We start from the raw sequence: 18171 nt of genomic DNA on the forward strand, positions 1-18171 counted from the left end.
TATATAATATAATATAATTTTTCTTGAAAAATAATATTTTTTTTCTCGTAACCTCTTATTTCATCGGTCGGAAATCTAACACACTTGTGTCACACTCAGTGACCAAAGAAGAAAGAGAAAAAGAAGCATTACGATAGAATATTAAGAAAATAAGTAGTAAAAGAAGACGACGAAGATGACGATGTTTACATTTGTTATATACCGTCCGACATTATTTGTCGTAGTATCTTAAGAAAAGAAAGATGATAGGGATATTTATGATATCTTAAGAGTATTAAAAAGTCTTATCATACAATGAATACAGTACAATAATATGCTACATTTTTTGATACATTATACATTATGATCATTAACTATGCATAAAAGCTGTGATACTCTTCATTCTCTTCGGTCATATGTGACTTGTTATATTTTGATGAACATGGTAAAAGAACAGCTCGACAGATCATGACGAAGAACATGGAGGACTGTGAAGCTAATGATACTGTTGGAGAAAGAAACCATGAAGGAGCACATCGATCGATCTGTGTTGGGACTACTGTGCTGACAATGGGGCACTATATTTCGCCTGTCCATCACGAGAGTACTAAGCACAGCGTTTTAGCTCCCCTTGAGCACTCGAATCTGTGCTCGAGAACGCATGCGGACATCTGACACCAGGTGAGCCGGTTTTTGGAGGCATCTGTGCTGCCGGAGATCCCCACACCTCCTAATTACTGTGCTCATTGTTATACGTACTGTGACCGAAGTAAGAAAACGGATGTGTGTTTGCTTCACTCATTTACAGTGACCTGAGAGGGAAGAAGAAGAAGAAGAAGAAGAAGAAGTATGGCGCTCGATGATATGCCTGCATGCAGGCCGCAGGAATTAATACCTTTCAATGCTTCTGACATGGGGTTTGTGCTCACTTTTCAGCTCGATAAAAGTAAGTAGAGAACTGAGGTAAGTCTCGGTAAAAGCTGCAATGGAAGTACTGCTGTTCTTACCTGCATGGCATTTACCCATCTACTGTGAAAACAGTCCCCGCCTTGGAGCTTAAAGAACAAAGCTTCTGTACGTAACAGCTGTTTGAAAGAATGCTGGCTGCACGGCGACTCTGATGGCAATTGGACGAGAACATGGAGGGCAGGAATCTGGACAAGGTTGATGAAGGTGCTGATGGCGATGGGGCAGCGGGGAAGACGACGAAGCACCCCCCCCCCCCTCGGAGATCATGGCCCATGCACGTGCCCTACAACAGGCATCTCATGCTGTAGAAGATACATACACCTCTCTCTCTCTGTCTCTCTCTCTCTCTTCATGAGTTGTAGCTCTTCTTCCTTCTCGCGCCTCACGGGGAGCGCATGTGAAGGTGGTGGTGGTGGTGGTGGCTGGCGGTGACAAGGACCACCTCCAGCGTGCATGACCAGGAGCGAGCATAGACCGGCACAAATGGCTTTCCCGAGTGCCCTGTTTGGAATGTTTGTCTGCGATCTGTCCGCTCTTCCCATCCCCACATTACAATCAATCATTCTTGCTGTGCGGGCAGAGGTATCCGTGAATGAACGCACCAGTTGGGGGCTAATCAGAGGATTAGCAGTGAGTGATACACATCACAAAGATTCGATGCAATTCTTTGTAGCTTGTCATGTTGGGAGGAACAGCAAGTGGGGGAGGATTGGACATGGAGGAGCAGCAGCTGCAGTAGCCAAGTCCAGATACAAAAAAAAGGACTAGATTTCATGGACTGATGATGATTCTGTGGTCCAATGTGATTTGACGTTTGAGGTGGTCATACACCGCAGGACGTGCATGAATGCAGAGCTGCTTGGGTTCAAACTTTACTGTTCTAAGGCCAACTTTTCTCTCTGCTTATTGTTTCCCTGAAATTTTTTGGGAGGCAAAAAAAAAAAAAAAAATGCTTGAGATTGATTTTGTTTTTTTTTTTTTCTTTTGCTTATTAGAAACTTAAAATTAAATTTAATTATAAATTATTCTTATAATTAATTATATTTAGCATCACGTTCCTTATATATTTAAAAGTTATATTGAGATCTCTATACTTACGAAGATAAAATATTAAAATCCTTATATAAGATTAAAAAGATAATTCATAGAATTAAAAATCAAACAAACGAGAAGGGTTTTGTTGAACAATGAATTAAGTAGTTTACTTTCGTAATTATAAGAATCTCAATGTAGCTAATTACATATGATAATATATAATTAACGCTCAAAATCATTATCCAAATGGTACTCGAATTATTTTCTAAATACCCAATTTATATCCTTGATAAGCGAATCTTATACATCACTATCAAATTATTGTATTAAATTTTAAATTCATAATATTTAAAAAAAGTGAGTCTGATAAATCACCATCATCATCGAACAAATGCCTTACATGTTACATTTTATTAAATAAAAATTGAATCATCATCCAATAAATGTTATATGTTATGATCGTTTAGCATCAAACGAGAGTATCAATATGTTAAGTACAAAAAACATCGAACGATAATTTAAACCCTTAATCAATAAGTGAATATGGTACATAACTACTAAATTATGTGCAATGTTTTATAGAAAGAGAAACCAAACATTTCTTTGTATGTCAATTTATGGACATATTTATCTTATTTTATAGGTAATATAATGAGGCCCTGAGACTAAAGTTTGCATGAAGTTTTGAAGTGCTATTACAGCAGGAAAGTTGCTTGGTATTATTACCACCTGCAGATATAGTGGCTGTCACATCTCCAGAGCTCATCAGCTGTAAAGATGCTGCAGTACCAATGTCCTATCAAGCACCTAATTTAATGTTGTTTCAATCCAACCTAGAAAAAGTCCATTTCCAAATATCACCATGCATATCATATCAATTCAGGTAATATGGTTGCATGCCACCAAACATGGGTTGGATCTCTAATCCATTTCATCATGAATGCTTGTCTTTATGAATTTAGTTAGTCTTAAGTGAATCATAACACATCAGTTGTGTTTGATGGATAACTTTTACCTTGACATTAAGGTGAAAAAAATGTCTCATTTCCTGTGGCCCCCAAGCTTGCATGGAATCAATCACATGCATTCTATCCTTGTGGGTTCAGACAGACACAAACACACAGAGGAGTGAGTGGTTCAGTAAAGAGTAAAAAGAAGAAGAAGAAGAAGATGACTCTCCTCCCCAGATGGATTTACTGCTCCATCAGTACACAGAATGTAAGGGTTGAAAACCTGAGCTTCTTCTGAGCCAACTTTTTACCCTGCACATTGCACTATGTACGTGCAACAAAGAGTCATCAGTGTTCCTCACCATGTCATCTCCTTGCTATCACAGTTTTCCCTCAGCTGACAACCTGAATGATGATATATATATATATATAGAGAGAGAGAGAGAGAGAGAGAGCAGAAGAAGAAGAGATCACACAGAGAGGTGGAGAGGATTGTGACAGGTAATATAGGATCACTTCACTAGGATCGAGTACAGGCACGGGAAGAAGACCAGGGACAAGAACACTCTCATTCTCATTGAGTTCCACCATCCATCACCTATGACACACGCATCTGTAGCGGTAGGCGCTGTTCATGGGGTCGCCGGCGTCAACAGGAACTTGCTCGGCGCTGCACTTGAATCGACAGCCTCTGCACTCGTTGTACGTGCAAATGGGAGCCCTGGACCCGATCATCACCCTCCTGTCACCCTAAGCACGAAGGAGATGAAGGCGTTGGAGCTCACGGCAACAGCATGGCGATGGAGAAGACAAGAGAGAGCAACGGCGTTACTACCTCCTCCTCCTTCAGTGGAAGGACATTCGAGCGGGCGACTTGTCCTCCGAGACCTGCAACACAGGTTTTGCATCGACGTTGCTCTGCCTCCTCCTTCAGTGGAAGGACACTCGAGCGGGCGACTTGTCCTCCGAGACCTGCAACACACAAGTTTTGCATCGAAGGTTAAGGGAACGCGGCAGAAGAGCGGTGACACGAGTGGCGACCTGGTCGTCGAAGAGCGCAGACGAGAGTGGTGGAGACGAAGAAGAAGAGGATGAAGGTGCTGCAGGTGGGGTTTCGGGAGGCCATAGAGCTGCTGCTGCTGCTGCTGCTGCTGCTGCGATGGGAAATGAGATGTGGAGTACACGGGACGAAGCGCTGAAAACATATAAGGATGCATGATGGTAGGGTGAGACTGTCGCCTTGCGGAAGACTTCATGCCCCCCTTGCAGCGGCGCCTTCAGCCAAGCGCAGCCGAGAGGTCCCCCACCCACCACCCCTGTGCGTGCTTCGCCATTTACCAAGCTGCCCATCAATAATTCCCTTTGCGTATCGCTGTCGTCTCAAGATCCAAAATTTGTTGCCCTGTCCTCAGCTGTTGTCTCTTCTTCCTCGTCTCTTCGTCAGCATCCGTTCCTGCTGCTCCTCAGAAACTGTCGATGCAAGGATTTCAGACTTGATGTCACTGTGATGCTGATAATTAATGCTTTGATTTCACAGAGAATTTTGATCTATGAGCTTTTTTATTTTGTGGATTAGCATTTATGATTACTGAATAAGAAGAAGAACCATAGTTGAGGTAGTATCATTCATATCTGCTATGGTATATATGTCATGTTAGATGGGACTAATTTAAAGGCATTTCTCATTCAATCCCCCCCCCCCCCCCAAAAAAAATAACTTCAATAAATTGATCATCTTATCATTTCTATTTTACTCTTAAAGGATCCAAATATCGTATCGAATAAACAAAAATTAGATACTAATTTATATCATATTTTTTTAATATAAAACATTTTTGGTTTATTATTTGTGGTGGTCATAAGCTGGATTCCAATCTCTCTCTCTCTAACTCCTTGAACAGTTGAGATACCCAACACATGTAATTAATTAGTGGTAGAGCAAAGCAATCGAGGAAGCTAATCATTGTCTATCTCTCTAACTCTCTTTTGTGCCGTACTCTCCAGCGATGAGGTATCTATCTGCAGCTATGTGCAGAGTCTATCGTGTGCAGGTCTCCACTCAGTGCTAACGAAGCTAAAGCTGCAGCTACTGTAGTATACCGTTCTTGTGAGCTTTGGCAGAAGCTGCCACTATTCCATGCTTTGATTGCATGACTTCATTTTAGCTTTAGGTGTAGTACAAGTACAGAAGCTATCACTGTAGTAGATAACTGCTTGCGAGTGCTGAAAAGGAGGTGATCGATGGTATCCTACTTCTTTTTCTCTTTGCATTTTTTAGGTTTTTGGAGTAATTCAAATCTTCTTTTTGATTTTTTGGAAAAAAAGATTCATTAAATTTCATTAGCACATTCGTCTTTTGTTAGGAATATGAATATATAGATCATATGTTATTTAACAAATTAAGCTTTAGATACAGTGAAATCGATAAAAAACTGGTGCATACGATCGCATCGATCATTATACGGATGCACCATTCGATAATACGAATCTGATATCGTATTGATCTGACTTACTAATGAGACCGATATGAGGATGAGATTTAGGATCTTGGGTTGAAGAATAATTGTAATAATTACTCGACAACAAAAAAAAAAATTTATGATTAGTTTTTTGTCTTTTCCTTTGTGTTCTTTAGGAAAATGACATTGTGAACCTCAACAAATGCATTTCCTGTTTTTCTCCGAGGAAAACGGCAGCAGAATCAAATGATTGAAATAGCATGATGGGAATTTTGTTTCTTTCTAGCTGTGTTCTGAACTATTTGTTGGAGGACAATAACAAGTTGTTTGCTGCAGCAGTGCAGTTCAATCTGTCGATGAATCTTCAATCACGAGGAATCCAAGCAAGATAAGCCGCAATAGATATGGCAGCTATCCACTTGTTTCCTTGTGTGTGCTGATCATTAAGCTGAGCTAATCTCAAACATGACATAGTTCCAAGCTTGATGTAATTTGTCCTCAACTTTAGAATCTTTGTTGACCATGGCAGATCACTATACAGTCCTAAGCAGTATACAGATTGTAAGCACAAGATTCGATTGACCGAAAATGTACATACTAAATTGCAAGTATGGTGTGACAATTATGGATCAATGCCATTGCAGGAAACCATGGTACCATTCACATGTCCACAGAACACCATGTTCTTACAGGTGAACAACTCAAACAATGGTACACTCAGCTAATTAGCATGACAAAGGGCTATGAAACTATGCCGTGTCGACCTAATTCACAAATCTAGGTGAATGTAACTTTAGATGCATAATGCTATGTCTACAAGACCCACATGAAAAAGAAAAATCCTCTAATTTAAGTACATTTGTAAGACCGTGGAATTGCCGGAAAGAACTGATTTGGGCTTTCTCTCCGAGGAACATGTATTTTGAGCTGTGCAGGTGGAGGATGTACCGAAAGAAGCAAAATTTGTTTTCTTGACCATAATGTTATTTTCCGATAGGTAGGCAACATTCATCTTATCTTTCATGTGCAATCTCATGGACATCTCATAACTCCTCTGGGTAACTGCTAGTCTTTGACATCAGATCTTTGTTGATTGCTTGGTTGACTTCTTCTCGAAGTACCTCTTCTATCACCAGAGTCAGACCTGAATGAGAAAGAGTGACGAACATGGACCCTGTGACTATTGTGCCTGGTTGTACCAGTGCCTGTGATATTCACTGATAGTTCCACTTCTTTGTCCCTGGTATTTTCAGTCCACCAATTCTGTGGGACTCCATCAACAGATTGTTCCTGGGTGAGGACATCTTCATGATGGACAGAAACATCTATTGTTTGTCCAGGTTTGAGTATGCCGACTGCTGGTTGAACCTAAATAGAGAAAAATAGAGATAGAGAGCAAGATGAAAGATGCCTGATGTCATGCGCAGGCAAAACCAACATAGATGCTGATCTAGCAGAAGTTTAGTAAATGATGGCAAGACAAGAATGTCTAAGAACTATAATAGTCTAACAGAGATGACTTAATATTGGAAAGATCAATGATTCTTTTACGATCCCCTTGTGGCACAGTTCCCCAGAGAAAAAGTACTGACTTTGCTAATCAAGTACTTGGAGAATATGAAAGTGCATTTAGAAATTTGAGTGTGCCAGATTGAATTTTTTTGGATAACTGTTATAACGCATTGCGTCTATCATAATTTGAACTTCTAATATATCGGCACCATGATAAGGGATTTCCTTTTTGATTTAGGCTACCAGGGTTCAAGTTTTGGAGACAAATCTCTCAGCTTGTAGAGTTAAGTTGCATTTATTAATCCTCCATATATCTCAGATTGGTGGGAGCATCATGCATAGGCTGCTTACTGTATATGGTCATTATTGGATCAGGTCACTACTCAGTTCATTGGGTGATAAACTCAATTCATCCCTAATTCTGACCAAATTGGATCTCAAATCAGATGAGGTTACAGCGGATTTAGGGGCATCCCTATATATATACCACACTTATATAAACATCATGTGCTGTTTTAAATAACTTACATAATGAAAAAGTCTCACAGTTCAAAATTCATTAAAAGAATCACAGATCCTATTATGCAGAATAACACATTTAGTTTAGGAAACAAATACATGCTACAAAAAAATAAAGATAGCAATGCAATGCGGCAAATGAACTTGTTGATTTGAGAAAACAATAACCTTAAATCAATCTCACATCCTAACAAAACTGTCTTTCCTCAAGTTCTCCAAATCGAGAACACTGGGGGGCAACCAAAAAATCAGTGATGTCCAACTTCTTTTATCCATTAGACAAATTACAGAAGCAGTCTAACAATGTATCAGTATTAACGCACAGCTACTAAATTACTAATCTAGGATACTGCATAGTGAGAGGAAAAATAAATGTCACAAAGAAAACATGATATGAAATTATTTATTTGTCAGTTATAAATTAGGAAGCCAGAATGTACCTCAAGCCAGTTAGGAAAGCCGAAGGAGCATCTAGCACATAGCTTAGGTGAATTTTCATCCCCCTGAATGATGTACTCGCCTTCGCAAATAATTTGGAAGATAGCTTTGTACTTCTCAGACTTGTTTGTGATGCGAAGGGTGCCAATCTCTTGGTTTTTCAGGATGATGTCATTTGTGCCGACACTAAAGTCTGGAATAGCACGAGATTCTTCAAGATAGGACCTTATTTTCCCAAGAGACATTGTTATTTGTCCCCATACTTCCCTCCTTATCAATTCATCTGCATGTGCAATTTCCACAGAGAATATGCATCTCACAGGCTTGTGATCACTATCAGTAACATCCATACATGCTTCATACCTAGTAAGATAAGATGCCATGTTCATTAGTGACAAACATTGTTGCTTTTGATTCTGCAAAATATACTTCAAAGTTCAAACAGAATTTTACAGTGTGATTGATGAAACCACAGGGCACTCTAATGAGCATTCGGCCACCGAAATTGAACGGCTATCACGATACAATACTCTGTCACACCAAGCAGGAATTCGCTTCTTTTCACTGGAATCATATCCTAAGAAAGCAATTAACAACTTATCTTCATTGAATGTCATAAGAAACAACAATGGTAAAATTTAAAACCAAGTAGCTTGCCAACCGAACAATAAACAACCACTCATCACATCATATCTTCGTCGGTATAAGATATAATCTTACCTAAAATTATTTAATAATTAACCTTCACATTCTCATCCAGAAAAACTGATCTACACAAAATTAATTATGTTACAAGCATACCTGATAAGCCCGGTTGGTGCCTTTCGAACTTGTACGTTGGAGGAAATTTAATTTGCCCTTCACGCATTCCTTGGAAGACTTTACCTGCTTTCATTTCTGCTCGGAGCTGATCCTTTTCTCTTAGCCAATCAAAGCATCTCTGAGAAACCATGTCCCTGGCTTCATCATAAGTGATACTATGAAGCCGATAATTAAAATCACCAAGAAAAACGACCATGTCAGCTTCGGACAGCTCAGGTCTCCCATCATCAGGTTGAGATCCTGTAACCTGCCAATGCCATAAAGTAGTTATATTTGATATACACTTAACTGCATCAACAAATAAAGACTGAAAGAGTTACCTAATACAACTGATTTTAAAGTAATAAGATTTATTACATACATTTACCCCACGGTTCAACTGAACAGACGTAGGACCAGCTGCACCAGATATAAAACACACGTATTAAAATGAAGCTGCAAATATTGTATTGGCACACAGATAAATGTGTTCCATATCCATGCTAATGTCATATTCCCACTATGTGCTTAGAGATGCGAATTGCAAACCTGCGGCTCCATGAAGTCCTGTGGTTGGCCGGCTGAAAGCCATTGTTCGATAAACATGATCAAAGTCAGCATTCCGCCTGCTAACTGCTTCCAGATGTGCAGCAAAATGACAGTTCACAAAACATATTATCCGATCATAGACTCTCATCCTCAAACCTACAGCACCCTGTATGAAATCCTTAGACCATGAGTAATTTTCCTTTTCATTTGGACTTAAAGATGAATTGATACTCAGCTATCAGATATGGCCAATAACGAAGGAAAGATAAAGCATGACTCATAGAAGCACTAAATCAAAACAAACTGAGACAAATATGATTCACATAATATACAATTCCACATTTAAATCTCTTTGCGCAACTTATCCAACATAATTAAGTGATAGACAAGCAACAACCAAACAAAATGATCTGCAGCAACTTTATAACACATTTTTTTCCGGTAATTCTTTTAGCCCCACTTCACTTCAAATTATCTGGGACGAAACTATAAAATTTGATGCACAAATTGCATATATACATCATAATACATCAAGTCAATACACATCAATTGTTACGTTTTGATGCATATTTCTGTAAGAAGTTCAAATGCAACACACGTACATAATTACTTTAACTAAAAGAAATGTGTAAAATGAGTACACACATCCATGTGAGTTTTCTTGACACACAGATTTGACTACTATAATGAAAATTGATGCATAGGTGAAAGTCCTTTGCCCAATCAACAAATATTTATCAATTTCTAAATCTGGTTGGAGTTCTAGGTACATGACAGATTTTCTCCACATGAGTTTTCCTCACACATAGATTTGGTCACTAGAAAGAAATTCAATTCATAGGCGAAAGTCCTTCTACCAAATGAAAAAAAAATCCCCTATTTCCAAGATCTGATTTAGAGTTATAAGTACATGACAGACTTTTTTCTGCTTCTACATTTAATAATAGAACACACAGATCTGATCATTTTAATCAAATAAGGAGTCAGAAATTACTTTCGGATGAAAACAATCCATATAGCCAGCTTCACTTCCTGGTGTATATATTTTGCAGTTGGGATTGACTATTTTTATGCAGTGATAAATCATACATATATATTTGGGAACACTAACCAAGACCATATTGATATCTTGCTTGTTTCGAAGTGTACTGTGGGAGCATTTGGTATTGGCATAAGTTGATTGCAAGTTAGAGGATGGTCCTTGGTACAACGGTAAAGTTGCTCTTTTGTGACATGAAAAACTAGAGTTCAAGTTAAGGAACAATCGGATTTAAGACTGCACTGGATGCGCCTCGTGTAACTGGATGATAAAAAACAGAATAGGATAACTTGGAGGACAAGGAGTAGGCCTCACATATTCTCACTCATTATATATATATATATATATATATATATATATATATATATATATATATATATATATATATATACACACACACACACACATACACATATTCACACACACACGTGTGCATGTTTCAGAAGTGAACTAATTGTGCACTTACAAAATAATATATATAAGAATATCATTCTCTTTTGAACAACCAAGTTATCTTCTTTTATCCAAAATCCAACAGAAAATCCAAGCTAGAATTTTCCGCTTCTTAAAATTGAGGTAAGATGGTTCAAAAATTCCTGTATTAAGCTAGAATGAAGTATAAGTTATTTTATTTGTCTTCTATTGTTACTACAGGTTTGTTGATTCAAGAAGTTCATCTGAAACAATAGAAATAATGATATGATATGAAAAGGAAATGCTAACATGATTCTAGTAAATTTTGACCAATTTGAAACTCTTCATAAAAGGTAAAAAAGAGCTTTAATACAGAAATGAAAATAATGGGAATTCTAGCTGGATCTTCACAATTCTTCGTTTCTTTTTTGAGCAAAAAGACGTCACACAATTTTGCTTGTAACTACATTAGCACATAAAAGGCTGTGGAAAGAAAATTAGTCATTATTCTGGGAAATATAAGGCCAGAAGTGACTTCAGCATTGTAAATGACCGAGTAAAATTGATAATTATATGATGAATCAAGTGTAGATTTGTTTCAGAGTCAAGAAGGCATGCTTAGCTTGCTCTTAATCTAGAAATTTTCACCTTAGATGACAACTCTAGACTACTAGATTGCTACATCATTTTTCCAGAAACACCTGGCAGTAAATATGATTTGTCTCTCTGGCACAGCTTTGTGCTGACGAAGCAGCTGTATAAGTTGCATGTCTTTTGAAAATTTTAAGCCAAAAATGTATCACCAAAATCTTTATCCCATGTGTGTTGTATGTTCTGTACTTGAAAGTCAATCATGTATATTGTAGAATAATGCCTTTTTTTTATTCCCAAAAGGAAACTAAAACAAGATGCAAGATAAGAACTGAAAGCAAAGAGTTCTATGAGTACCTTGTTACCGATTGCACGCCCAAACCCACATGGCACCGCTGCAGCATCAACATCACCAATATATGGTCGAAGGCTCTTCCTGGCCCTAGAAAATTATAGAATAGAGACATTATACATGATGGACTAATAGGATAAAATACAGACAAGCTAGATGTTTGATTGATGTGCTTAGAAAGATTTAAATAGACATACAATTAATCCAAAATAAGAAATTTCCTATTTCTTCAGAATGGCTGATTTTAATGCTCACCATGCAGCAATTAGTAACCCTGCCAACTGCCTGGAACCAACACGTTGGAAAGATGTTCCTTCGTCTAAGGTCTTGCCAATGGTACCCAACCACCATTGCCCATTGGCACTCCCCTCAAGTCCTACCTAAAATTGTTGAAATGTACCAAACATAAGTCTTGATCTTCAAAGAAACCTGACTGCTGGAACACTAAAACACCATGAGCATTTGAAATTTGATAGCAAAAGTGACCTAAGTTTAAAGGTCATATTCCATTAGATTAAGAATGTCTGTAGATCATTACTTGATGAATTTTGCCAGGTTATCAGAGAAATAACTGTTTCAGATATCTGATTTTTATGTTCATAATAGTATTAGTATACCAACTTTTAAACTCTTAAAAGGAGATCCTTTGATGCTCAATTATCATATAGACCTTACCTTATTTTCCTGAAATCACAAGAGTGAAATGCAAGTTATCATCACCACCAAGATCTAAACCATGATATGAGAACATAATGGGTTGAACATATTTTCTCAATCAGCTAATAACATAAGAAGAAACCTAAGATCTCTTCCTAACCAGATAAATATAGACAAATTATGACTTTGCTGTCAATTAGAAGGGCATTTGGTAAGTAGGTCTACAATTTTTATTTTAGCTCATGTAGTCAAGAGTAGACTTCTAAATTTTCATTCCACTGGATGGGAGTAAATTTTAATGAGAAACAGACAAGTTCAATACTAGCAAGTTGTTTTCTTCTACAAGGTAAGACTACGTCAGATTTTATATTCAAAAACCACAAAGTTTTCCACATATGTGATTCTTGATCAGGTGGACAAATATTTGTTCATATGGTTTACAATTCTCAGCATCTAATACATGTTGGTGTCTACTGCAATGAGAACATTGGCTCAGTCCTCGTACATATCTGCGTTAGCATGTGAAGAGTAACTAAAGGACTCCAATGACAGCACATGGTTATGAACCCTTGATTCAAGAATCTAATTGTGGTATGGGGAAATGTTGGCTACTAGTCTACATATACATGAAGGCCTTGGCCACAATAAAAATGTTTATATGACAATTTTATAACGAAGAAATAAATGGTTATGTGAAGCACAGGTCACACTCTTAGTTAAGTGACATGCAAAATTTAAGTGACATGCTCAATAGCTATATGCTTGATCCTTTCTCTTAGTTAAGCTCATCAATCACATTTCAATAAACTACAGAAATTAGTTGAAATAAGTGATGTGAGATTGTAGCACTTATTAATAGATTGGTGATAAGAATAAAAATCATTTCTAAGAACAACAGTTTGCTTTCAGTGGTCTACTAAAGATGGATCTTACTAAAAATAGAAGCAATAAGACACTCATCTTATGTCAATAATCTAGAAAAATAGATAAAACAAGAATTTCTAATCTTCACTATCAATGATGCTTTATGGTAGGTAGTGTATGGCGTGAGGCGTCATATGCCAGAATAGATCAGTGCAAAAATATCTTACAGTTTCTTTAGCAGCAGCCATTGCCAGGAATCCAGCCCCCATTTCTACCTCTTGCAATCCTACAACAACTAATCCAACCTCTGATGCAGCACCACCCAACCAGATTATGAGTGAATCATGAGATGCTCTTTCTTGTCCAACATTCCATGTTCCAGTCAAGATCTTAATGTTTTCATATTTTGCATAAGACTGCTCCCTGTTAGCAAACTCTGTTCTCAACAAATCATCAATAGGTCCAGGAGATCTTATATTCCACCCACGTATGCCACCATGATGTGCCAGTGTGAACAGATACGCACCTCCGACTACCATTTTTATAACAGGACTACCATGTGCAACCCACTCTCCAATCAGATTTCCATCCAGATCCATAACCTGAACTTTGCCGCTAACATAGCCTACCCATACCCGTGGCCCATATGTGCAAATGGATTGTACAGAAGAAGAATGATGCTGAACTTCTTGCAATCTATTCCCACTTCCATCCCACAGGATTACCGATCCATTTGTGCACCCAGTCCAGATTATACCATCCATCGATATAGCTAGGGCTTCTGTTCTCCGATTATCTTCTCCGAATGTTCCCTTTACTGCAGCTCTGCGAACAGCATCAGCTGCTCCCATCAGGGCATTCCGAGAACGCTGAAAAAAACTAACTGAACCTTGTGACTTTTCCTTCTTTGATGATGAAACAAATTTTATCTTCATTTCATCCTCAACGTATGGATCTTGTGCAGATGGTAGCTCAACCCGAGTCACTACCTGGCCATCAATACCAAACACTTTCAAAAGATCCCTTGTACGAGAATCCCTGAATGATAACAAATAGGTTATCCAAATTAACAGAATAAGCCTGAAATCTGACCAGCACTAAGGGATTTCACAAAAACACTAATGAACATACCATAATGCAAAGGTTAGACTACCGGCACTCCATACTTTGGACTTGCAATTATCAGATGCCATATGCTTCACATCTACAGCAGGCAAGTTGCACACACCACCCACGGTGACTTGGCTTCTAAGATCAATATATGACCTCTCAACTAGCAAAGCAGCCATATGTCTTTCTTCCGCAGAAAGAGAAAGGGCCTTTCCAATGGCATCCCAAGGCCAGGCCCTTATGACTCCGCCCTCAGAACCTGACCATATTTCACCTGGAGTTGAAAATCCATTATATGCCAGAATTAATAAGCTCCAAAAACATTTAGGGCACTACTTTTTGTTGAAACCGATGAAGAAAAGTAGAGCATTAAACAATCTTTCTTAGCATTTTAGAAAATAGACCATTAAATATAAATCAAAGAAACAGATAGATGGAAGACCAACCAGAGGATAATTTTAGCCATTATCCAACAACTAATAAAGTTAAGGTTCGTAGTTAAAATGCATTCAAACTGCAGATTAAAGTCTTAGATGTTGATTCATTGAATTTACAGAAAAACAGCCCCTTTCTTCTACTGGTATGAGATCACAATACTGGCTTCTTTGCTAATGCTCCACCTATTGCTGTCACCCGAATGCTTCTACCTCTTAGTGAATTGGTTGATTCCCCAAACATCCTCATCTGCATTTTGCCTGGGGAAGAGGTAACTTTTAACCCAAGCACCAGAAGGGAAAGGGGGATGAAGTCCTTCTCAATAGCCAGTCAATGTATGAGCTTATACATACATACTATTATTGAAATCTTGACCTTAGAACCAGGGTTTATCAACTTGATTAATGCCAACTTTTGTAGAATCATAAAAGTTTAAAGCAGAAAAACATAAAAAGATACTTGGGGCTTGGCAGCATGCACTGATAGTAAAGACATTATATATGGATGATAATGACAACGAAACTGAATAGGAACTGTTAAACTTGAGTTCAAAATGACTGATTATATTTTTATCAACAAATTTCAAGAAAAAAAATGCAAGCATCAGACACATGCATATATTTACTAAATTTTACCATGGCTCAAAGGTTGGAAGATTGGAGCCTAGCAGAGATAGTAAAGTCTGATGGGAGTCAGGAGACCTGTGCTGATTTGAACATTTTGCTCAAATTATTCTATCATCACAAAGAACATTCAACAAAGCCAAGGAACAGTCAAGTTCCAATAAATTTGTCTACATGAATCCTATTTAACATTAAGCAGACTAACTCGACAAAGCCCTGATGCAAGTAGTGCACAAACTGACAAACAGAATTTGAGCAAAAGGTGGCCCAGAAATAGTCAAAATCACCTTCATGTCAAATAGTACCTGTAAATTAGCAAGAACAGGAGAGATTTGAGCCTCAAATTTTAAAGTTGATGTGAGTCAAATTTGTGGACCATTATGATTGGCCGACACACTAAATCATTCTGTACTGATATTTGTACTGGAAAACTTCATTACAAATATCAGCAAAAGATCATGATGTGTCTTGTACCAATATATGTAGCATCAATGGCAGTGTAGGCTGATGCACTTGTTGCAAGCACCATCATGCCATTGCATACCAGTAACTGGAGTGCATCTGGTTTCTTAAGCACACAGGCACAACTGCACCCAAACAACTCATAAGATTATAATATATAAACAACATCACAGATCATATAATGCCTATTGGGTCAAACAAAAAAATTGATGTTTTTAGATACAATGTTATATTCAATTTAGCACATGATACATCTTCTGAAGATAAGTGATACACATCTTGACAAAAGTCATGGGCTTTGTTTCAAACAAAATCAATGGTCCTTTCTAAGAGAAAAATGACTTCTTTTGCTGTTCATCAATTGGCACTGATGCTGCCACCTGAAACCTTAAGTTGTGCCCATGCCCTAGTTCTGCATGGATATGATTTTTCTGTTTTTTTTCTCTATTCCAAAATCCTCCCTGTCCTAGATTTATGTTGTTCATAAAAAGATTGTATTTGCAGAAATTATGAGATGACGGCTAATTTCACCAAAGAAGGAAGAATAGAAGCAAATGTTTTTCTTCCTTTATCAAATCTCACCAAGACAGTAATAAATGCAATCAGTTTCTTTAGCACATCTCATAAAAAAAGACAGGACTAATTGCAAAGTTAATGTTGTTGGACGGTAATTACCATAAGATGTGATAACCATGGATAGCACAGGAGATCGTTGATGTGCCGGCCAGGAAAGGCCTTCTCTAAATGGAGGGGCACCACCAATAGCAGAAGCAACACCACCGTCATCCAGAGAAGAATTTGCGCTGGTCGGCTGGTCCATCTTCCATGACCGAATCTTCCCATCCTTGTGTCCGCTCCAGATCAAGCCATTGGCAACGTCCACCACCAAGCAGAGCGTCGGCGAGGTGCGGCAAGACTCACTGAAAGGGGCACTCTTCTCGTCGCCCCTCTTCACCGTGACGCCGGGCCCCAAACTGTCAAACGCGTCCTTGCGGTTCCACACTCGAAGGCCCGACTCCTGGCCCGCCCAGAGCTGAGAGGTAGTGCAGGCGATGGTGCGGAGGAAGGAACCAGCCTGGGTTTCGCGCAGCGGGTGCGGGCGCACCTCGATGGCGGGGGGCCGGTCGGGGTGAATGGCGGAGCGGTGGGGCACGCGGAAGATGCCGACGCCCCCGCCGTTGCCCATGAACTCGGGGATAGTGCCGGGGGTGCCGCCGTACTCGGACATGACGCGCTCGAGGGTGAGGGAGCCATCGCTGTCGGAGAGGGAGGAGCCACCCCGGTGGCAGTCGATGGAGAAGGGATTGCCGAAGGAGACAGGGGCGGTGGGGGCATGCTGGTGGTGGTGGTGCGGTGGGGAGGGGACGGAAGGGGGCAGCTGCTGGGAGAGGGGGAACCGGATTTCCTCGACGGAGGAAGAGTGCTTGTGGCGATGATGGTGGGAAGGAGGAGAGGAGGAGTTGTAGTGGCCGCAGGAGAGGGCGCGGGGGGCGGCGGCGTTATCGGAGGGAGAGGAAAGGGTGTCGTCGTCGAGGCTGTGCTTGCGGCGGGCAGAAGTGCTGAGGACGGCGTCGCGGCTGAGGGGCTGACTGTAGGATTTGCCCTTCCGCTGCGGCGCGCTGCTCCGGCCCGCGGCCTCAGCCTCTGCCTCCTTCTCCTCCTCCTTCTTCCTCTCGTCCATCAATCAAGAACAGAGAAGAAGAAAGGAAACAAAGACCAAGATCACGATTGCTGCGATCTATATGATCATCGGATCATCGATTGTTGGTTGTTATTAGTGCGTCACTTGACTGTCTTCTTCTCCTTCGGTAGGAATGGGTGGAAAGGAGACGGAGGAGAGGCACATGGGAGGCCACGAAGAAGAGAGAGGGTGGGGGTGGGGGGGTGGGGGGGGGATGCAGTCGGAGATGCAGGCGGCGACATGCACGCGGGAGATTACAGGCGGCAGCGGGCCCCTCCACCCGTTTGGTTTTTGTTCTGCCGAAGCGAAGGAAACTATTCTTTTTCCTTTTTATTATTAAAATGGTGGGGTCCATCTGGCGACGTGTTCACCTGATACCGGTGCTACGTCAATCTCGGGGCCCATCTCTCCCCACCAGGAAAATAGAGAGAGCTCTCTTTCATACCACGCGGCTCTTTCAATGGATCTGATACGCCCCCCCGTGGGCAAGCACGAATCTCAACCACGAGAATTCCAATCGTGACGCCCGCTGATGATGTACGTACCAATTCAAGTCTGCATCGAAACATATCCAATCCAATTGGGAGTGAATATACCACTTTAAAATGAATCCGATGAGTGCATATCAAGTCAAAACCTCTAAATTCTTTTATACTACTAAAAACCTCATATCATGTAAGTTAAGCTAGCATAAATCTGATATCATAATCGTATGTTACACTCGAAACAATA

At 39.7% G+C, this 18171-nt stretch overlaps 1 protein-coding gene and 1 long non-coding RNA gene across 2 annotated transcripts; both read right to left on the reverse strand.

The window, feature by feature from the left end:
* Positions 1–3099: 3099 nt before the first annotated feature.
* LOC108952874 (uncharacterized) lies at positions 3100–4101 on the reverse strand. The gene is made up of 3 exons (XR_010496566.1): positions 3975–4101; positions 3769–3905; positions 3100–3683 (listed from the first exon to the last, which is right to left on the reverse strand). It is a non-coding gene; the product is annotated as an uncharacterized LOC108952874 (long non-coding RNA).
* A 1905-nt stretch (positions 4102–6006) lies between these two features.
* LOC103986434 (type I inositol polyphosphate 5-phosphatase 13) lies at positions 6007–17627 on the reverse strand. The gene is made up of 11 exons (XM_009404455.3): positions 16434–17627; positions 14260–14512; positions 13356–14166; positions 11863–11987; positions 11613–11697; positions 9212–9377; positions 9045–9082; positions 8663–8930; positions 8315–8438; positions 7864–8224; positions 6007–6760 (listed from the first exon to the last, which is right to left on the reverse strand). Exons 1-11 carry the CDS (start codon positions 17437–17439, stop codon positions 6458–6460), a joined length of 3540 nt encoding a protein of 1179 aa, XP_009402730.2. The 5' UTR covers positions 17440–17627; the 3' UTR covers positions 6007–6457.
* Positions 17628–18171: the final 544 nt, after the last annotated feature.

This window comes from Musa acuminata, chromosome BXJ3-5, assembly GCF_036884655.1.
Source record: "Musa acuminata AAA Group cultivar baxijiao chromosome BXJ3-5, Cavendish_Baxijiao_AAA, whole genome shotgun sequence".
NCBI lineage: Eukaryota > Viridiplantae > Streptophyta > Magnoliopsida > Zingiberales > Musaceae > Musa > Musa acuminata.

Excerpts from the sequence above, each read along its gene's own strand:
- LOC103986434 (XM_009404455.3), bottom strand. The coding sequence starts at position 17,439 with ATGGACGAGAGGAAGAAGGAGGAGGAGAAGGAGGCAGAGGCTGAGGCC. Across the intron at positions 8,931-9,044 it reads AGTTGAACCGTGGGGTAAAT|GTTACAGGATCTCAACCTGA; the intron begins GTATGTAATAAA and ends TGGCATTGGCAG. Across the intron at positions 8,439-8,662 it reads GCACCAACCGGGCTTATCAG|GATATGATTCCAGTGAAAAG; the intron begins GTATGCTTGTAA and ends TTGCTTTCTTAG.